Source organism: Eublepharis macularius, chromosome 3, assembly GCF_028583425.1.
Source record: "Eublepharis macularius isolate TG4126 chromosome 3, MPM_Emac_v1.0, whole genome shotgun sequence".
NCBI classification, from domain to species: domain Eukaryota; kingdom Metazoa; phylum Chordata; class Lepidosauria; order Squamata; family Eublepharidae; genus Eublepharis; species Eublepharis macularius.
The window spans coordinates 57,381,549-57,404,674 of record NC_072792.1 but is presented as its reverse complement, the minus strand read 5'-3'; the positions used below and the strand labels follow the sequence as shown (position 1 = coordinate 57,404,674).

General features: G+C 39.9%; 1 protein-coding gene across 3 annotated transcripts in view; it reads left to right on the top strand.

The window, feature by feature from the left end:
- The window catches only part of PPP2R3B (protein phosphatase 2 regulatory subunit B''beta), a 44,030-nt gene that overhangs the window by 13,715 nt on the left and 7,189 nt on the right, over positions 1–23,126 (top strand). For 2 of the 3 annotated variants that reach the window (XM_054974663.1, XM_054974664.1), the window contains exons 3-10: positions 10,285–10,470; positions 15,294–15,397; positions 15,803–15,905; positions 16,830–16,904; positions 18,266–18,352; positions 19,279–19,435; positions 20,642–20,690; positions 21,591–21,680. In XM_054974663.1, coding sequence (XP_054830638.1) covers positions 10,285–10,470; positions 15,294–15,397; positions 15,803–15,905; positions 16,830–16,904; positions 18,266–18,352; positions 19,279–19,435; positions 20,642–20,690; positions 21,591–21,680 — 851 coding nt within the window. Of the gene's footprint in view, positions 1–293; positions 624–10,284; positions 10,471–15,293; positions 15,398–15,802; positions 15,906–16,829; positions 16,905–18,265; positions 18,353–19,278; positions 19,436–20,641; positions 20,691–21,590; positions 21,681–23,126 lie in introns of those variants that run through there. The other variant, XM_054974665.1, reaches the window with a different exon arrangement.

Genomic DNA, 23,126 nt, shown 5'->3' with positions numbered 1-23,126 from the left:
CTGACATACAACAATTAAAGGGCTATGCAGGTTTGGAAAGCTTTAATCCCTCAATAGGACGCTTTGAGACTTGCACAGTAAGTGGCTTGTTACAAAAGAGAAGGAAGAGAGGAAACTGCAAAACCACTATGGCTGGCATTTTCGTGTTCCTCCCTGCTTGGTTTTTCTAAATTAGAAGCTTCTTTTATTGTTGGTTAGAGTGCCACTTTTATAACAGGCTTGTGTCGTTTCCATGCTATACCATTAAGACATTGGAATGCATGGAGTGAGGGGCCGGCTCCCAAATTGACTTTCCTGTCTGTGTTTGCAGTTCTAGCCAAGTTCCCTTTAATGTATGGAGCAGGCTATGTTGAACTGGATCTCAGAATAACACAGAAGTAAAACGCAGCTGCTGCTTTAAGTGGCACTGTGTGATAATAGGACTCTGCTATTTACTGGGACTCAAGTGCCAGGACTAGTGTGTGCTCAAGCATTATATGAAATCTGAAAGCATGAGGATAAAGGAGATTTCTTTACGGCAAGACCCCGATCTACGAAAGGAATTGGCATTGCTAGCTCGAGGATGTGATTTTGTTCTGCCTTCCAGATTCAAGAAGAGACTCAAAGCTTTCCAACAAATCCAGGTTTGTTTACTCTTATGCATTTGACTATGTGGCTTATGGAAAATGTTTTGAGGGGGGAAATTTCAGTGTTTCAGTGGAAAGTAGCCAGACATATCTTACTGCCCTGCCCTCTGAACTATGAAATTTTTTAGAAACCCAAAATTATATTTATTAAGCTAGTATTAGAAAACAACATATACGTGTACCTGAATGCAAATCTTACTTGAAGCTTGCATTTGTTCTTGCCTTTACTGTTAGCTATTGGTTTTCAGATGTGCTCCTCATTAGTGCTAGGTGTGTAAAAAGAGGATGAAAAACAATATAACTTTGGCCAAATATAGTTGTCCCTTTTATTAGCTTTTGAGTCATGCAAGTGTGTAGCTGAAAGTAAACTATTAAATAATACTGCATATTTCCCTAACTTGGCCACACTGTGTATTTTTAATTGTTGAAAAAAGGTTTATTTGTTTTTTAAGGGATGTTATAAGTGAGTAAATAAGTTTTTTGCAGGTGCAATCCTTTGTTGCAGAAACCATATCCTAGTAACTTTTCCTTTTTATAAGCATTTTTCACTGTATAGTATAGTAATCTGATCAGGAGAGACTTAATTTACTAGCTTGTTTGTGGGAAGATATAACATGCTGGCAGCCACTCTTTGTCTAATAGCCTTCTTGCTGGAATGTTCAAAACAGTTTCTATAAATACATGTGTGGGACAAATAATGTTAACATAAAGATAGGAACTGTGACACCGCAGTTGCATTGAGCAGTATTGGCAGAATGTCCTTCAAGATACAGTAATAGATATTTACCCTCTTATCTTCTGGGTCTTCCTTAACGACATGGGGCACAGGGAACAACTAAAACACTCAATAGATGGAGTTTGGCAGCAAACACCAGAAAATTGTGTGCAAAAGAGACAGGATTATAGAGTTTCAAAGAAACATTTCCTACTACTTCTTCTGTGAAAGGAGAAAGTAAAGCCATTTGGGGCCATTTAAACTTTTTAAAAAAACTCATTGATGGTGTTGAAACCATATGATTTTCTCAGGTTACTACTTCTGTTGTAAGGAAGTTGCCTTTTTCTAGTATTCATTTTCCAGTTTTGTCCATACATCAAGTATATAAACTGCTGTAGTTAGTGGAAGATGTTTTATGAAATGCTTCGTGGCAGCAGCTGGCAAGGCAGACAACTGCTACAAATCCATTGATGTTTAAAGGTCCATTGAGCAGAGCCCCCCCCCCCCAGCATTATCCCAAATCTGCTCTTCATGTTGCTGTTTGGCAGCTCTGGAGATAGGATGGATTAAGGATTGTGAAACCTGATTCTTGCTGGGGGGCACATAGTATTTGAGTGCATGTAGAGAGCAGGCCTCCTTCCCTGTGTGAACACACAACAACCATGTTGTTCTTGTTCTTGCCCAATGCATAGTTAACACTTCCCATTGCTGTCTACAGTTTACTTCTGGTAGGGCATGGATGCTGTAATAGTCTTTTGGTGGGGAGGAGTTGTGAAGGAACTGGTCGACAGCATTTGCACATGACATTAGACTGCTGGGGTTCAGGCACAGTGAGCTGGAAGGTTCTGGATATTCTCTATTGCAACGTTCTGGATATTCTCTATTGCAATTGTTTATTTTCTCTCTCTCTGATGTTGCACAAGTGTCTATCTTGTATGATATTTATATAATACATATAAATTCTTATAATAAATTTAGTAGGCTGTAATGTTGAATCAATCAGACTTTCTGGATATTGAGATTAGAGCTCTGGCCTGTCAACCTGATGACTTTGTAAGTGGATATAGAGAGACAGCGTATTGTACTGGTTAGAGTGTCAGATAGGATGTGAGAGACTCAGGTCTGAATCTCTACTCTGGCATGGATGCTTCTGGGTGACCTTGTGCCACTCACTCACTCACTCACTCACTCACTCACTCACTCACTCACTCACTCACTCACTCACTCACTCACTCACTCACTCACTCACAGAGTTTAACCTGCCTCGCAGGGTGGTTGTGAAGATAAAATAGAGGACAGAAGAACTTGCTTTGGGTCCCCCATTGGGGAGAAAGGCAGGGTACAAATGAAGTAAATAAATATGGTTGTGCCTCTTCATGTTCAGCCTGGTATTGTTTATTTCTAGCCAGACTAGCTGAGTCAAAGCTCATCCTTTTAAGAGACTGTGAGCCATTTTCTCTTCAGAGAGGCAGGTTATTACAGAATCCAAGTGAAGTGACCCTGCTTCGTGCCTTCACAAAACTTGCTTATCTGAGTACTTAGTTTTGTTTGGCATACCTCCACTAAGCTCTTACTGGTTTCCTCCCTGGTGTGTGTGTGTGTTCATGTTTTTAATGTATTTATGTGTGTCTTAAATGTTATTTTAATTTTTAAAATTATGGCAGTTTTTACACTGCTCACCGATGGTGCAAAATTCCCGGAACGACGTGCCTTCCTTGCGCGATTTCCTGTCATAACTCCAGTTATCACGGGAAATCACACCAGGAAGGCGCGTCATTCCAAGAGTTTTGCGCAATCGAGTAAGCAGTGTGAAAACAGCCTATATTTGCTGTTTGCCACTGTGGGGACCCTATATTGGGTGGAAAGGTGGCCTATAAATGCTTTAAATAAATAAATAGACAAGTATCTCAAACTGGAAGACAAAACAAATAAATGGGCAAGGGGGGGAAAGGCACAGCAAGTGAATTCCAGTAGCAACAGAGGAGGCACTTCATCTGGTTGGCCCCTGTGGTGAAAAAGATGCTATACCACTTGGATTGGATGTGATTTTTTTGTCCATGGTACTTGGCAATAGGACTTCCAAGTACAGAAAAAGTGTATATATTAGTTGCCGGGGCAAAATGGAAATATGAAAGACATAAAAAGTTACAATGTTTTTTACTGTACTTGATCAACAGTGAAGATTTTTTTAATGAAACAGAGCTGTAGCATACAACGCTGTTGCAATCTCGGTGTGCTCTTTGCACCTTTTTGCTTTGTCTGACCTCGTGCCTTGCATGGTTGCATACCTGCAGGAATAGTTAAAAAATTTAAATGATGTATCTAAGTTTTAGATCCTCTGCTTCTCCCTCCCTACAATACTTAGCTTTATCTTTCTCTATACATCTGTGGAAGAAAAACATCTGTATATTCAGTTACACAAATTTATAAATAATTTAAGAACAAGCTTCGTGAACAATCTCACAAAGAACAAGCTTTGTGAACAATCTCACAAAGGTACTTCCAATCCTTTCCTTCTTATTGAAGCTCCTCCTCCCCTAAAATGTTTTTATTGGAGAACATGGATTCTTTTAGAGCTGTAGAAAGAGCTACAGTAACCACATGCTGAAATGAATTCTGCTTAGGGCATATTTGTTTCTAGATACTGCCCAGGATAAATCAGTGAAATAAAAATTATATCCCAATGACAAAATGGTATATAGCATCCTCGTGGTAGGGAATCCGATCTTGTCCCTCCACAGTGTGGGTAGACTAGACTGCTCGTGCTTTAAGTGAGTCTATTTTACAATGTAGAAATAAAGCAGTATGCATTATAGATACTTTTCAAATGAATGCCCAGTCCCCACCTTACACTTCCAAGCTAGAAACATTATTTTAAAAGAAAATTTTAAGACCTAGATGTTGTGTTATAAACTGATGTCCTTGAACACAAACCCTTGACCTTTTATCTCTGAATTCTGGAAACTTTACAACAGTGAAAACTAGGGCAGTTGTTGCACTGGTGTAGAAGAAACATAATTGGCAAATTCCAGAACTTTTGGTCAAACAATCCCATCATTTTCTCCAGCTGCAAACCCGTTCCTTACTGTGACTGTTATTTAAACGAAATTAGTAATGGCTAATTATGTGTTTTCATTGATTGAGTTATTAAAATCTGTGAACTAGTGGTGCTTGGAGAATGCAGTGAATTTATAACATGAAGCATTAAAGGCAGCTGTGCCCCTTTTTGCTCATTGTTTTTCTGAATCTTTGGAGTAAGCAAGTGTATGGTGACAAATTTTGTTTTGGAACCCCAAAAGATGTTTACTGAAAGGCTGTTTATCTGCTGATAGCAGTGTTTGTATTTTGCCCAGCAGCTGGCGGTGTTGTTTAACTGTCACATGCCTAATGTATAAGGAGAATAGTATGTGTCATGAAGAAGGGACTGCTAAGTATAATCAACATTTCCTAACCCAAAAGACAGTTTTATGCTCAGTTGTGTACTATTTAGTTGCCGGAAAAAAATAATACAGGCTTTCAGGCACAAGTAGTACCAGTTTTTTTGCTTTAAAGTTGCAATGAAGTTACCTTGTTGCAAATTTAACTCTTGGTTTCCTACCTGACGTTTATGTGCAGGGCTGTGTAACAAGAAAAGCCACATTCTACAACTTGTATAAATTATGTTCTTGTTAGTCATCGGGTGAGGCTTTGAGAGACTCTGAGGCTGGATCACAACCACTAGAAACCCTGCTGAACATTCTTCTCCCGATTTAGCTTCAGAGACTTCATTAGGCACTGCCCACGTTGATGATGATCTTTCTTGCTTTGGTATATGAACCTCAGTGATTCATTATGCTTGCCTCCAATCTGAGGTGAGCATCAGGACCAGAGTTCTTCTCTGGTTCAGTTCATAATGCAAACCACAGGAAAATTCCTCTAATTTTCTCTCCCACGTATGTATTTAATGGTAGAGGCAGCTGCATCAGTAGTAGTAGAGATGATGGTGGAAGGGCATCTGGTGCTTGCTGGAACACTGCTGCAGTAGCTATGTGCCAGGAAGTCTGGAAAATGTAGTTCTCCCATACTGGTGTTCTTTGTATGAGAGGAGAGCTCTTGGGGAGAGATTGAGGTGCTCAGGGACTGGGAATAGATATTCAAATCCAATTAAACATTTGGTGATGCCACCAGGAATGCAAAATGAAACAGTGGTCAAGGTTTTTGTATAGTTGAGTTGAATTTCATTGGTTGAGTTGAATTTCCTTGGTAGCAGTGATGGAGTTTGTCTAATACGGGGGGTGGGGGACACATCTGAGGGGGAAAGAAGCTGACACTCCCCAAAATGTTGTATGTGTCACAGGTACCAATCTTTATGACAGGTGTGTCTCAAGTCAAAGTTGTGCTCATTAAGTATACCTTCTCTTCCTGCCTGTGCCTTGAGGGTAGCTTTGTGGACACTGCACATAATGCAGTACTACAGAGAGTATGGCACAGGAGTCAATAGTTTATGGAAGAAGCAAGTGAATAATCAGAACTCAGGGCTCTGCTCCTGCATATCTCTTCAGTTCTCTCTGATCTGCGGGTGCTGGAGAATGGTGGCACAGGTACTGAAATGCATACCCCAGGGGCACTGTCATATTAGCTTGGCTTGTGGCATATTTGCCAAAAAGGCTGGCAGTCCTGATTAGAAACTACAGCCTACAGCAAAGTTATATTAAAATGGAGGTAAACCAGTTCCTTTTTTGTTGTTCTGACAAGAACTTAATGCATTTAAAGTTAATACTGATTTGAGTCTTTCTGCATAAGTAGATAACCATCATTTCCCTAGAAACAAGCCCAATGACTTGGTTTGGGTATAAGAATTAGCTTTGTGAAAGTAGTTGAAGCCCGTTTATCAACTCTGACTGCTATGTGAGGTTGCTCATATGTGTGGTGCAGAGTGCCCTCATGTCATAGCTGACTTACGGCAACCCCAGGTGGGATTTTCATGGCAAGAGGCTAACAGAGGTTGTTTGCAATTGCCTGCCTCTGCAACCTTGGTCTTCATTGGAGGTCTCCCATCCAGTTACCAACCAAACTGACCCTGCTTAGCTTCTGAGATCTGATGAGATCAGGCTCACCTTGACTAGGGCCTTTCTGATACAGGAAATGAGTTATTCTTTACCTGAGTTATACATGAGTTATACATTCACTTTTAGAACAATGAAAATCCTTCTGCAACAGCGCCAGTTATGATACTTGGCTTCAGTGTAAATTCTGTGTATGTCTTTGCATAGGAATAAGTTGTGATAAGGAATTATTATCCCTATATGTTGATTGTTGTAAAAAAAAACATTCCTTGTTTCTTCACCATTATAAAATACTCTCTGCTTGTCAGTTCTCCAGTACATGCTTCTTTGGAACAGAGCAAATGATGTGGATGTGCTACATGTTTGCATAAGAATCTGAAGATAATTCTCTCTAGCTCTTTAGTTCTTCCTTTGTTGTTCAGGAATAGCATGAACATCACTTCAGCAGATCCTCTATATCATTCTTGTCTAATTCTCTCATTACAGTAGTGATATTGATGCAAAAGTCCCTTTTTGAAGCTTTTGCTGCAAGTGTTCAGCAGCCTCTCAGCTACTGTTTTCTAGCAAGACAGTAACTATTGTCTTACATTAAGCAATCCACAGTTCCTGTTTCATATTCAGAAACACATATATTGAGCTGGGAACTACATACAATGCATAAGCAATCATCTGACAAGTTCTGCATTATAGACAAGTTCTGCATCTGACAAGTTCTGCACTATACTAGATGCCTGGATGTGTGTTCGTCAAGTGTTGGGAGATACAATATTAGACAAGAAGCATAGTTTTAAAAGGCAGAGTTGGCAGAGATCACTCTGGAGGGGACAGATTGTCTCATAATCCTCCGCTGCCTCTGGCGTGCTGGCCTGTCTCCCCTTCCAGAGCTTTTACCCTGCTGCCCTTACTGCTTAGAACTTTGAATTAACCCACCTTCAGTAGGGCAAGTGCTCTGAAAGGGGAGATGCCAGAGGCGGCAGAGGGCTTATACTTAACACTTATACTTTGAAATCTTAGATAGAATTCTTCCTCAGGACAGTAATACTACAGTTAAGGCAAAAGAATCTTCTCCCTTCACTTTAAAAGGGAACCTGTCTGACCTTTCTTGTCAGACTCACTCACTCTAAAATCCTGTCAGAAACTGACTGCCCTTCAGACTGGTTCTAATTGACCAATCAGAGAAGAGGGAGCAGCCTGTCACTCAAGCTCTCCATTATAGGGGATACTTCCCCTTCCCCTCTCAACTCTCTGATTTTTCTGCTGTTAAGTGTAGTCCGTCACACTTGCACACTATGTTCTATGATATTTTTGGTGTTTCTAATGAACAGAAACTCCTAAGTTAGTATGGTCTTGTGGTTGGTGTTGGACTAGTCTCTGGGAGGCCCAGGTTTGAATCCCCACAGTGCCATGAAAGCTTGCTGACCTTTAGTTAGTCTCAGTCAATCTCTCCCTGTCTCTAGTCTACATGATAGAGAGCATTATTAGGATAAAATGGAAGAAAAGATATGATGTCAGTCACTTTGTGCACCCTGTGGGGAGATGAGCAGCATAAATATCTAAATAAATTTATGGTTGAACAATCTGTTGTTTTTTACTGCTGTAAACTTGGTTTTGGTGGATCCATAAGTTGCAGTCCCTCCCACCCGCGTGTCTGTGTCTGAGTCTGTGTTCAGACTCAATTTCCCACATAAGTGCTTATTAAAAGTTTTAGCTTTTTGGTGGTAGGCGAGTTCTGTGTGGGCTAGTAGTGATCTTTCTGGATAATTATCAGCATGTACAGATATAGAAAGTACACACATTTAAACAGTTCTTCTTACCTCATATGCCTGCCTTGCAGTACACCGAACCCAAAGTAAGTGGTCTGAAATGAATATTGCCTACATGTTAACTAGGATTTCTTAAATCCACAAAGCAGTATGAAAATTTGCCTGTTACTGTTCAATCTACTATAGAAGAATTATTCTTAGATAACATTTTTCATAGGATGTGAAAACTCAGCATTCCTAAGGATTGGTGTCACCGAATCACTGCATGTGAAAACAGGCTGGTGACCTTGTACAGTAAAGAAACATAATATAATCTTATAAGAACTTATTTTGAAGAACTTTGTAACTGGTTTTTCTTTTTTTATTTATAGTGTCATTTCCCCCAGTATATACCCAAAGCAGCTCACGTTATTCTCCTCCCCTCCATTTTCTCCTCACAGCAACCCTGTGAGGTAGGTTAGGTTGAATGTGAATAACTGGCCCAAAGTCACCAGCAAGCTTCCACAGCAGAGTAGGGATTTGAACGTGGGTCTCCTAGATCATAGTTGGACACTATTATACCATACCAGTGCATGACTTCAGGTGTTCTATGAAATTAAGTAGGATATTTGCTTAGAAATCTTTTTAAAAGAGAGAGAGAGAGAGCTCAGGTGGTTTTGTAATTGGTGTATAGGATTTGGACTAGGGAGACCTGTCTTCAAATCTCCTTTCAGACATTAAAGCTCACTGAATCACCTTGGATCTGTCACTATCTCTCAGTCATCTATCCACTTCCCCGGGAGGTTGTGAGGAGAAAGTAGGGCTGTTCCCATCTGGCACACTACCCTAAGCACTTTGAAATAGGAAATACATTTGAGGATTTTATATTATGTAGAATAATTAAAATAATTTAAGCTCTGTTAACTTTTTCCCTGCAGTTATAACCATTCAGGTTGGATAGGCAAGTTTTCAGTTGCCTTTTACAATTGATACTAAACAGATGCACATGAACACAGACCAAGAAGTAGTAAAAAAGGGAATAAGGAAGTTTAGTGTATCCCTAAGTCAGGTTACACCCTTTTAAATCCATTGAAGTCAATGGGCTTACAGGGTGTCACTATATTTATGATTGCTCTGTTACCTCAAACAGCATATACCCAATAAAAGGAAAAGAAAATTACTTTCTACCCTGCCAATGAGGACCCAAAACATCTCACGTCATTCTTCCCTCCTTCAGTTTATCCTCACAATAATCCTGTGAGGTGGGTTAGGATAAAAGACACTGACTGGTTCCAAGTTACCCAGCAAGCTTCCATGGCAAAGTGGGGATTTGAACCTAGTTCTCCAAAACTTCTAGTCTGACATGCTATGCTGGCTCTTTTAGGATTAGAATTACCACTTTCTGTCACGTCAAAGACACATGTGCATACCCACACCTCACTTCATCTTGCTTTTTTGAAATATCTGATGAATTTAGTAATTGTGTAATACACATACTACTCAGAATTTCCAGAAAATATCTTGTGACTGTTTACATACCAAATACTATGTTATTTTGTGATCGTCTTTAAAAATTATTTGAAGATCAGGATTGACTAAGGGTCAATATTTTGAAGGCTATCTGTTTTCCTACTCCTTTGCAATAGTATCAAAATGAAATCCGATTTATTTTAATAAAACAGTGGGTAAACAAAAATGCAAGTCCCCCAAAGTTAGTGCTTTATAAAGACAAATTATTTTAGTTCTGCTAGTGTAGCCCAGGGTATTGCAAGCAACTGGAAATTACAGTGGTGTTCTGTCACTTAAGTAAAACTGTTCATTATTTGCTTGTGATTACTTGGCAATGCTTGTTCCAATAATAGTAGATAACCTTTATGTGTAATTGCAGATGTTCTGTTAAATGTCTGTTTCTAAAAGTGTGTGAGGAGGTTACAAGCGTTAAACAGTGGTTTTGCTTATCATTAATGTAGCAAATGGTATATTCATTGTTAATTTGTTTAATTATGGATATAGCTTTTTCCCTTTAATTTGAGTTTTATTGAAACCATTGTATGAATGATGGAAAAATGGGGAAATTTTAATGTAGAGTTTCCAGGGAGAAAACTAGAAGTTTCTTTTAAAAATATATTTAATAGTATCTTATTTTGTCTGTTTAGGTTCAGTCAAAGAAAGAAGAACCACTAACACCAGCTTTAAGCCAAAACATTCCAACATTTTATTTCCCTCGAGGATGTCCACAAGAAAAAGTCAATATTGATGTGGTCATTGCAAAAGTAGAACAAACTTTCGCTCAGTTTCCAAATGAGAGAGCAGCATTAGAAGACATGGGGAAGGTTGCCAAGGTGACTGGTTTGCTTTATCTTCTTGGGTGCATATATGCAGGATATGAAATCCAGTAAGAATATCCGATGGATTTAAGGGTCCAGGAGCCAAGCTACAGGTGGCGCCTGACATGAGTTGGACATGTGTCAGTTTCCCACAAGTTGTGACGGGAAGTGTAGGCGTCCTGTCTGACTTGTAGCTTGGCTTTAACAGTTGATTTTGGTAGGATTCTGCTGGAACGGGCTGCTGGTCTGCACTGCCCACAGGCTAGACGGAATGCCCCACTACCCGAGAGAGGACCCCGCTGTGCAGCCCTCCCAGCTCCCCAGCTCAGGTGCCCGGGTGCTGGAGCATGGGCAGAGCCCCTCACCACAGAAACCGCCCCCTCTCCGCAGCCACAGCCCCATCCCACTGCTGCACCTCAGAGGTGTCTGCCGAGGGAGCGCGGGCAGCTGTGTCCCCGGCAGCGCTCTTGGCTCCTCTCGGCCCAACAGGGCAAGGTGGGCTCACGCTGCTGGCCAGGCCGTGGCCCAACATTACACAGGTCCAGGAGGAGGGGGATGAGGCAGACACTGAGTGAGCTGGGCCAGGGAAGGACAAGGCAGATGCCAGGCAATCCCACGCTGCCACCTCAGGCCACTAGAATCATACTCCTACTGCTTTTCTTGCCAGGAATGGTAAGAAAATGGCAACTTGACAAGCACTTAACTTAGATAGGGTTCTAAGCACAGCCTAATCCCCAGAGTCCCCACCCCCTTCAGGAAACAGGTAGCAAAGTTCAACAGCTTACTAGCTTCACGTGCTTCTCATAGTTATCTGAGTAAATCAGAACATCATCAAGATAAACAACCAGCCCTTTGTACAGGTACTTAAGTAGCACTTTGTTAATCAGGTTCATGAAAACTTCCGGCGCTCCTTGAAGCCCAAATGGCATACGTAAATACTCAAACTGCCCCAGGGGCATGTTGAAGGTGGTCTTCCATTCATCCCCCTTCTTTATACATATTCTAAAATAAGCATCTCTTAGATCCAGTTTGATGAAGATCTTCCCTTTGGCCACCACCCCAAGGAAGTCTCTAATGAGGGAAGAGGGTAGGCATTCAACATAGACGCTGCTTTTATCCTTCTATACTCAGTGCACAACCATAAGCCCCCATCCTTCTTGCAAAACAACACTGGGGCTGCATGGGAGGAGCTCGCAGGCTGGTGAAACCCCTCACCAGGTTCTTGTCAATGAACTTGCAAAACTCCCCACGGTCCGCCAGGCTTGCCCTTGGGAAGGGTTTGCCCGGGGATCAGTTCAATAGCGCAATCGGTAGCTCGGTGAGGGGGAGCTGATCAGCCTCCTCTTCCTCAAATATCTGACTCAGATCTTGGTACTCAGAGGGAATCTCTCTAATTTCCTCCTCTGTGAGGCGCACAGTCTCAGGTATCGGGGGGCGGGGGGTGGCACCCCACTTTGGATCCCACACATGTTTCTAACAATTCTCAGCTGAAAAAAACAATTGGCCCATTCTCCACTGAATGTATGGGTCATGATCATATAGCCAGCACCACAGGGAATTTGGTGGTAGGGCTTACTACAAAGGCTCTCTCTCCCCAATGACTCCCCATCCCCACTGGTGTTAGCTCAGCCTCATAAGTGGGAGGGATCCCCTTCATGAGGGTTCTGTCCATCAGCTCAAACCTGAGAGGCTTGGGTAGCTTCACCAGGTCGAGTACCAACCCTGTTACTAAAGCAGGGGCTGTTAGATCCCAGCTACACCCAGAGTCAATTAAGGCCCGGATCCTTATATGAGTCCCCCTCTTTGGGTTCACTAAGATGATAGGGATGAAAAACAAAGCTCCTGTTGGCCTCATCATTTGTGGTACCGGCTCCCCTGGGACCTGCTGGCCAGTGCCCTTCACAGTAGGTCTCCATTGTTTCCCACCAGTGGTGCCTCTTCTCCTTCGCTGCTAGTTGGGGTGCCATTTCTGCTCCAGCCCATCTGCTCCAGCCGCTGCAACTTCCTCATTGGGTCGCAGGGTCACTCCTCCCCGTTTAGAGTGGCTGGATGAGACTCGCTTAAATCCCCTTTTCTTCTCCTGGAGGGCCTTCTTCACTCCGGGGCATTCCGCTGCAAAGTGGCCAGCAACCCTGCATCTCAGGCACAGTCCTTGCTTCATCCTCCTCTCTTTTTCGGCCGGGGCTTTCAATTCTCTTGGATGCAGATCCTCTCTATTTCAGTATTCCACAGTCCCTCACGGTTGGCCCACCTAATGCTCACACGCCAACTGGATCCATCCTAGCAGAATGTGTGGGTTATCTTGGATCACAGCCTTGCCCACCAAGTCTGGATTCAAGCCAGCCCGGAAGAACTCCACCTTCATCGACTCATTTCAATCTCACACCTTGGCTGCATGTGCCCAGAAATCCACTGCAAACTCTCACACCAACTGATTCTCTTGTCTCATGCACTTCAGCTTGGTCCTTGCCCTCTATTCCTCGAGGGGGTTTTCATACTGTGCCTTGAGTGCATGCCGGAAGGCTCTCACACTGAAGTTCTGGCACTTTGGCTGTGTAGAGAGTAACATACCATTTTGCTGCTGCTCCCCCCAACCAGGAGCTCAGGTAACTCACCTGGCTGGCTTCATCAACAAGCAGTTAACGTATATAGGCTTCTAAGCACAGCCTAATCCCCAGAGTCCGCACCCACTTCAGGAAACAGGTAGCTAAGTTCAACAGATGAGCAGCAGGACAAAGCAGAGATGATGTGTTGGAACTTCAAGGCCATGAGGCACTGCTTCCCAGGCTAAAGAAAAAACACACAGATAACAGCAGAATAGCCCCTCCCGTGCAGACTTTCACATTCCAGTCAGAGAATAGCTTCGGCCCCTATCTTTTTTTTCATACGCTTTTTATTAATTTTTAAATAAAGATATATACACATAAACGTAACACCACGGGATAGTGGGAGTATCAAGAGAGATAATATAAAACAAAATTGCATACTTGGGTATTATATTCATTTTCCATCTCTACAATTTGTAACCTCTTTTCATTATTCTGGACCTAATTCTCCTTCAGCCCCTATCATCAGAGTCAAACAGTACAGCCTTGCAGAGTATGACAGGTGGCATTCTGACATCAGGTATATTCAGTGGGACTTACTCCCAGGAATGTTTCCGTTGACTTGCATTCTTACAGTGCAGTCCTGTGTAGAATTATTTTATTTATGTTATTTATAGAGCACCTTTCTCACTGAGACTCAAGGTGGATGACACAGTGTAAGTCAAATACAATCAACCACATGGGACTTAAGCAATAGAGTTTGGATTGCAGCAGTCTGAAAACAGATCTGAAATAAAGCATCAGCATTAACTTGACACATTAAACAATGCAGAAATTATGTAGTAGGATCATAAGTACATCAGCAGACAGTGCACAATAGTATAGACCACAGGCCCTAACCTTTTAACCATTTTGTTACAGTACTGTCCTGACAATCAGTGTAAAAAGGCCCTCTTGAATAATCAAGGTTTGCATAGTTTATTGTAGTAAACTACACTACAGACGCTACCCCTTTACCAAAGCATCTTTCTGAATCACTTTGTTACAATATAGCCCTAATTACCTGTACTCACGTACAGTAAGTCTGCATAGAATTGTACTATTAACATGAGAATTAGAAAGGTGAGGACTCTCAGATGAGTTGTTGGGTATGCATGATCTGTGTGATTAACTTCACCCATGCATAGTATATGGGATCTTTTCGTGTGCAAGTGACTCTATCATTCACTAGGGCAGAATAATGCTTCAAGGTATACACATAATATGTGCTGGCAGCATACTACTTGTACGGCCCATAATTTGCCACAATTGTATTTGCAAATTGTGTGTTACAGTAAGCATGTTCTGACTGGGTTGCTTCCACATTGTTTAATATGATATGTGATACTACTTATGTGTATTTCAACATTGTTTCAGATTTGTATAAGATTTCTGCTTGTATTCAAATTTCTACAACCTATACTATATTGTGTTGTTTATTGAATGTTCTAGCTGTTGATCTAATTGACTTCCATTGTGTAATCTGTCTTGAGTCCCAGTGAGAAAGGCAGCATGTAAATAATATTTTAAAAATTTTGAGGTTGTTCTAGTCAAAGGAAACAGGAAAATCCCTATTTTTTCAGTAGGTAAAGGTGCAAGCATGGGGGGACGTCACATCATGACGTTTTCTTGGCAGACTTTTTATGGGGTGGTTTGCCATTGCCTTCCCCAGTCATCTACACTTTACCTCCAGGAAACTGGGTACTCATTTTACCGACCTCGGAAGGATGGAAGGCTGAGTCAACCTTGAGCCGGCTACCTGAACCCATCTTCCGCCAGGATTGAACTCAGGTCGTGAGCAGAGCTTGGACTACAGTACTGCAGCTTTACCACTCTGTGCCACGGGGCTCTTCATTTTTTTTCAGTATTTACAGATAAAAAGTTCTGTATTGTCACAGTTAAAAGGAAATTTGCTGAGACAACTGACAAAATTTTTAAAAATCAGCATTACAAGAAAATGTGAAGAATTTGATTCTAAACATACAGCCTCTGGATCACATTATGCACTCACAGATTTAAATCCTGAAATGAGCATAATCCATGGAAGTTGTATAGGAGTTAACATCTTCTAGGATATCTGTTGCTCAGTAATTTTTATAGTTCAGTTTATTGCTTACAGTGAAAATAAAGCAAACAGGAAAATGGTTTTTTGTTGTTTTTCCAAAAATGGGAAGACTTATACATTCTTTTACGTATTCAATTTAGTTCTGAAAAACTAATCCTCAAATGTGTTATTCTTTCCCATAATTTTAGGCATGTGAATGCCCTCTCTATTGGAAGGGTCCCCTATTTTATTGTGCTGGAGGGGAACGAACAGGATTTGTATCAGTTCATAAATTTGTTGCAATGTGGCGAAAGTAAGTATGATTAATTTTAAGCAATATTATTTTGTCATGTTCTTAAATAGAATAATTGAAAAACTTTTTGGGAAGTTCAGCATTAGCTTAGGTAATACCTTACCATCTCTTTCCCCTCAACAAATATATTTTGGATTTAATTTAAAAAATTTCCCATGTTAATAATGTAGATCATTTATTTCAAAGTTAACTTGGGGGAAGGCAGGACAAGAAGGCAGAAATGTGGTCAAATCTTTATAAAGTAAAGTATCACTATAGGCTTCAACAGTTATGTTAAAGAATTATATAGAAGTTATGTTTAAAATTTTGGATTAGATGTTTGTTCCTGCTTATAAGAAAACATTGAGCTCATTTCCTGCTGTTAAGACATTTCTGTGTATACACTACTTATATTATACATTTCAGGATACTACAGACTTGTCATGATGCTGCTGCAAAGTTTGTTCATCTTTTAAAGAGTCCCGGTTGTAACTATTTGGTACAAGAAGACTTCATTCCACTTTTGCAGGTAAATTACCACTTATTGTCGAAGGCTTTCACGGCCGGAGAACGATGGTTGTTGTGGGTTTTCCGGGCTGTATTGCTGTGGTCTTGGCATTGTAGTTCCTGACGTTTCGCCAGCAGCTGTGGCTGGCATCTTCAGAGGTGTAGCACCAAAAGACAGAGATCTCTCAGTGTCACAGTGTGGACACTGTGACACTGTGACACTGAGAGATCTCTGTCTTTTGGTGCTACACCTCTGAAGATGCCAGCCACAGCTGCTGGCGAAACGTCAGGAACTACAATGCCAAGACCACGGCAATACAGCCCAGAAAACCCACAACAACCAAATTACCACTTACTTAATTAGTACCACGGAATCCCAGAGATTTCAGTTCATCGAGCTCCTTGAAATGGTACTTATTTATTGATGCACTCACGGAAGGACAGAAAAACTGAAACTCGATATATGTGCAATTCAAGACACATATATTATCAGTGTTGTTTATCTTATCCAAAACTTTGGTGTGAAAATTATTCCCACTTCCACAGCCCTTTGAACTCTCCTCATACCCTGTCCATCCTGATCTCACAAGCATTTGCCCCCAGCACTCCCCATCACTTCTTCCCTGCACTTTCTTTTTTAGAATTGATGTTCATTCTTTGACATTTGCAGCTGTTTCCAATGTAACTGGATCTTTGTGTATCATTTCTGAAATTTGTATTCCTATTTTCTTTCTGAAACTGAAGGACATACCTCTTGTTGACACATTAGCTATTTTGCTTGAAACATGTAATTGTCTTAAGCCAACATATTGTCTTTAGCATGGCATCTTATGATTTGGTTGTGATTAATGAAGGATTTGCATATTAAAATTGTGTCTACATGCATTCTGCATACGTTGATAATGAATACACCTACATGCCTGTAACCTTCATGCTTCTTTCTTAGGATGTTGTTAATAGTCACCCTAGTCTCGTCTTCTTAAAAGAAGCATCAGAATTTCATTCTCGGTACATTACCACAGTAAGTGATGTTTAAAAATGGCTTTCTCTGATAATGGCAGATCCGTGTATTCAAGTCAAAAGTAGAGAGTGATGGTGTCCAAGTTTAAAAGCAAGAGGAGCACCAAAGCACAGAGATCCTGCATATGGTTTGGTCTTTAACTCACTTCACTAGAGTGTTTAAAGTTTGTTGGGAGAAAAGAATAATATGCTGTACTAAAATCAGATTACTAAGAAACTGACATTGCAAACAATTAATAGTGTTTTTTTCAAATCTCAATCCTATTGCATTATTTGTGTAGAATAATGCATTACCTAATGAAGTCATTAGGCGTAGGAAATAGTATACTGCATTATACATTTTTTTGAAATTCATTGTGAGAGCTCAAATTGGTTTGCAGAAATTTTTATGAGTTAGTCTAAGAGACTTAAGGCAGCATGAATAGTGAATTGAATCTGGGCCTTCCCCAAGAAATCCAGAATTTTCAAGATTAGCAATAGAACAGTCCTATGTGCATCCTGCAATTCACTTGAATGTTCACTTGAACGTTCCTGCCTTCTTATAGAGACTATGTGTTCTCCCTGAACCTTGCCATCCTAAATTTCTGCTACTGGTATACACAGGCATGTGATTAATAATAATAATAACGTTTATATACCGCTCTTCTAGACAAATTACTGCCTCACCTATAGTGGTGAACAAGTTGGTGTTATTATCCCCACAATACAGCTGGGGAGCTGGGGCCGAGAGGAGTGGCTTACCCAAGGCCACTTACTGAGCTCATGGCAGTAGTGGGATTCGAACCAGTAGTGTGCTGATTCACAGCCAAACCATTGTGCTACAGCAGCTCTTAGTCAAGCTATTGTAGCACAGCAGCTACATTAGTCAAGCCACCCATTTCGAATTGAAATAGATATATTTTTACATGTGTCCCACTTTTTCAAGCAGATAGAATGTATTCTTTTGGGTCCCAGTAGGGACCCAACCACCGGCTCCCTCCTTCCAGCTAGGGGAGAAGCTTACCTCTGGTAATCCAAGATGAGTACGTGAAAAAAACATTTCCTGATGTTTATCAAGGAGATACCAGCAACCTGTACTTTTTGACATGTAGGATAGACTGATTCCCTAGTGATCAGAGGGAAATCCTACAAGGAATTGTGCCCATTTTGAATGGACAGAAAGGATGAAAGTCTTGGGAATAAATGACATGTTTACAACTGAGTGAAGAGTAGAAAATTAGCAGCCTGGAATGATTTAGTGTTAAAGAAATGCAGAGAGGCTATGCACAAAATAAATCTGAATACAGCAAGTAATTCTAGATTTAAGTTTGCAAACTTTTGAAAGTGAATGTAATTGGTGACCTATATATTTTTTTGCTGCAGGTAATACAGAGGATATTTTATACAGTAAATAGGTCCTGGTCAGGAAGAATCACTTGTAATGAGCTTAGAAAGAGCAGCTTTTTGCAGGTATGCTTTGTGTGCAACATTATGAGTTTAAAACAAACTTTATAGGTTATTCAAATGGGTGGTACTGAAATCAGTGGAGTCTGGAGTATTTTAAAGAATGCAGCTGTTATTTTAGGTACCTGTTTATTTTTGTGATATGATTCTAGCTGGATTTTTATGTTTTTGAGGAAAGTCTTCAGCTTTATCTTACGCCACATTGTGAGAGTCTGGTTGTAAGATCATAACTGTATAATTAAACCCACCATGAAAAAAAATATTTGTGTGTTCCTGGCCAAAGTAGCAAAGGAAAATAGCAGATGCCACAGCGATGATGGTCACGTTCAGAATAAACTGTCCATTTCCCATTATCTCTATTTTATTGTGTTTAGAATTTTACCTTGCTGGCTATTTTTAGCTTTGCTCAAATTTATCAGGGCACGTGCCACTTGAAGATAGTCAAAATTTAAGTAAATACTTCTTCCAGTGGTATTTACATAGGTTCCTAGAAGTCACTGATATTGATATTGCAGGCTGTCTGCGAATTAACTTAGGGCCAAATTAAACATGATGTCAAATTTGTGGCTGGCAGATTCATTGTCACCATTTAATTTTCTAAAAAATTCCAGTCTGGAGCCCCCCCCCCCCCCACACACACACCTTTTGAAGTGCCAGAACAGCCATGGAGGGTGTGCGCGGCTGTTTGGGCACTTGAAAAGGTGCAGAGGGTGAACAAGAGTGCCTCAGGCCCTCACAGCTTTTTAAAATTGCTTTAAAATAGCAGCATGAGTTGGACCTATGAGTGCCATCATGTCTAGTTTGGCCCTTAGTGGAGACCCACAATAAACTCCACTTGTATAAGACACTGAACTCTTCCTCTAAACTTCTGCTCTGACAGTTAGGATCCTACTTTCCTAATGGTACCTTCACTTTTGTATTTTTGTCAATAGAATGTGGCAATGCTGGAAGAGGAAGTTGATATTAACCAGCTGACAGAATATTTTTCTTATGAGCACTTCTATGTAATTTACTGCAAATTTTGGGAGCTGGATACAGACCATGACCTTTATATTGATCCAAAGGATTTAGCACAGCATAATGATCACGGTATGACAATGCAATTTAGTTGAATGGTATCAATAAGATCTGTAGTAGGTAAGGTAAAGGTAGTCCCTTGTGCAAGCACCGAGCAATACATTTCATTATTTTCAAATACATATGCATAAATGAATGTTCTGTATACTTGCGTTAAATATGAGAATAAACATGAGGAAAAAAATGTAAATTTCAAAATAAATGAGGATTCCTGAAGCTCACCTCTCTAGAGCTCTACTGAATATGTTGTTATATATTGTATATGCTATCATACAATAGAAAAAAAAATTGCTATGTTTTCTTGAATCCCTTGTCAATGGAGCTTACAGCAGAGGAGCTGATAAAAGGGCCAAGAAACATAGTTTGGGATTGTTTATTATTTTATTTTTATTTTATTAATTAGGATGTGAATGTCTGCAATTTAGAGCAATCTTTTCTTTGTTCAGTATATACTCTCTATCAAGTTTGGTATCCCGAATGGTTTACAATTTTGAATAGCCATTAAAACAGCTATTGTGCGACAGGTAACAGGAACATAATCATAAAAATCAACATTTCATAGTACTAAAATCAGCTAAATGCACTAAGAGCAGGAAGTACATAACAAGAAATGGGGCATCAACATGAGCAAAATGAACCAATCATCAATAAAATCAGTAGAATCCCTTTTTATTAGACTAACGCTTAACTTGATGCTGAGAGATCAGAGGGCTGGCTCAGTGCTGGGCAGAATGAAGTTCCATAATTGAAGGATGGAGAGGATGTTCCATAATTGAAGCACCACAGTAGAGGGAGAGTATCTTCTGTAGCCACCAACATTATTTGGGGAGAGAGGGTGGCAGCATAGAGTGGACCTTCTGAAAATAACTTTAAATAATGGGCAGGCACAGGGAAGTACCCTGGTTCCAAACTATGTAGGACTTTAAAGGTCACAGCTAGCACTTTGAGCTGGGCCAGGAGCAAACTGACAGCCAGTATGCCTTCCTTAAAATTGGCAAGAACTTCCTATCTTTAAGGTCAGTTGACAGTCTCACTGCTGCATTCTCTATCAACTGGAGTTTCCCAAGTATTTTCACAATATAAACTGCATGCAAAGGACAACCATGGCTGAATCCCATCCCTCAAGGAAGAGGCTTTATGCACAGGGTTTAATACTGTAAAGTGAATACATTAATATAAATAAGTTAAACTGAACTTAATGATTTTGCTTTTTCACAGCCATATCTAATCGGATGATAGAAAGGATTTTCTCAGGCGCTGTAACAAGGTGACTTTTTCTCTTATTACCTGCCAATCAATCATGAAGTATGATGCTTAAATTTAAAATCTACATAGAAGAGCTGAATTCCAGTAAAATGGAACTCCTGAGACTGAGTTCTATCTAACTGATTGCCCTAAACATAGGGGTATTTTAAAGACCAATGTAAGTTGACTGTAGTGTATGATGTTAAATAAAGCACCTACTTTGTAAAAGAGAATTTGAATACAAGGTCTCTCAGGTGAGAATTTACACGAGAAGTGCTATGGAAACATTTAGGGCATGTTTAAATGTGATATGCATTATCAAGTTTCATTGACTGCTGCCAGTTTTTCATATTTATGTAAATGACCTGTCCACAATTCAGTTGTGAAGCCCTGTGATGCCATTTCCAAGGGATAATGTCCACCTATTGATCATAGCTGGCAACAGGCCCAGGTAAAAGGTTCTGGATTTCAGCACCATGTAACAACTTATTCCACTAAACAGAGGTAGATCACCACTACCACCTCATCTTCCTCAGTCTTTCAATTGCCCTAGTAGACAATCAACAGAGAAGGGGGAAGGTAGAGCATATCTTTGTGTATACTCCTGCAGCAGCTGGAAAATCAGTATTTAAAAAACCTACTCTGCTGTAAAGGTCACAGGGTGGCCATGGGTCAATCAGTCTTTCTTAGCTTAACTTACCAGGGATGTTGTATCTTGCTCTTCCTCCAAGATCAGTCAGGTAAGAATAGATAAGGCTGCCTAATTTTAACTTTACAAGTAAGATAGATAAAGGTTCTGTGGTATTTTCAAAGTTTGATGTTATGTAGCTATTTCTTAGAATACTCTTGAAATTATTGCTTATGTGTATATCCTCCCCTCCCCACCTCCTCCCTTTTAAAAAATTACCTGCATATCTCAAAGGGGCAAGAAAGCACAAAAAGAAGGAAAAATCAGCTACGCAGATTTTGTGTGGTTTTTAATATCTGAAGAAGACAAAAAGACAGCAACCAGGTAAGACTAATTACTCTTTTGTGTAAAATTCAAACTTTTTATGTAAGATCACACAGACCAGATGAGTGCAGTCTTCTATTGCTGTCAAAGTTAGACAATGCTATATATTTTATTTTATAAATTTTTAATTCACTTCTTTTTTTTTTTGAAAAATTTTTTATTGGGTTAGAGCATTATTATTTTTACATTACATTCAATTTTCCCCTAATTTTTCGTTTCTAACCCCCTCCCTTTCCCCCCCTTTTGTTGACTTCCAACAGCTTTCCCACCCTCTGTCCCTTTTCCCTTACTTCTATAAAATTCATCTGTCTAAAACAAATATACATTCTCCATTATATTAAGCAGTACATCTTTAACTCCTTTACTTATTATACACCCAAACCGTACGTCTTTAGATAACCAATTTATCCCATTTTCCAGTTTTGAATATTTCTATATATCATAAACCTATACATCGTAAACCATAAAAATTTCCCACATTTAAATCAAACAATTTGATTTATTCTCTATATATTACTCATTTCATCTTTTTATGGTAATTCTATCTAACTTATCACATAATCAATCAATTTAACTCTTCTATGCATTCAGTTTGGTGCATATAAATCTTATCAAAGAAAGAAAATATTGTTAGTTACTCAATCCTCATGTTTAAACCTTATCATTAATTATTCTCTATCAATATTCTATCACTTAATCTTTACATATCTATATATATCTCGATCAATTAATCTAACTGCTTATAAATTCACATTTCTCTTCCTCCCCCGGTAAAGTCACCCCTCTCTTTTATACTTTTATTATACTTCAGTAGTTCTCAAACTGCCACAGTTTTCCTCCCACCTCCCATTTCTTCTCCAGATATTGTTTCAGCTTCTCCCAGTCTGTGTTAAACTGCCCTGAGTCCAGATCTCTCAGTTTTCTTGTCATCTTGTCCATTTCAGCCATGTACAGCAATTTGTAGATCCAATCTTCAATAGTTGGCACTTCTTGTACTTTCCATTTCTGCGCATACAAAAGTCTAGCTGCTGCAGTCATATAAAATATCATCGTCCTATGATGGGCTGGAATTCCCTCCATTCCCAAGTTTAGCAGCAGGAGTTCTGGGTTCTTATTTATTTGAAACTGTAAAATTTCACTCATTTCTCTTATTATTTCCCCCCAGAACTGCCTAGCTACCTCACACGACCACCACATATGATAGAGGGAGCCCTCATGTTTCTTACATTTCCAGCATTTGTTAGATGTATTCAAATTCCCTAGCGCAATCTTCTTTGGTGTCATGTACCAACGATAGATCATTTTGAAAATGTTCTCTTTAATATTAATACATGTCGTTGTCTTCATTGTAGTTTTCCACAAGTATTCCCATGCCTCCATTGTTATTTCTTTATTAAAGTTTATAGCCCATTTCACCATCTGTGTTTTAACTATCTCATCCTCAGT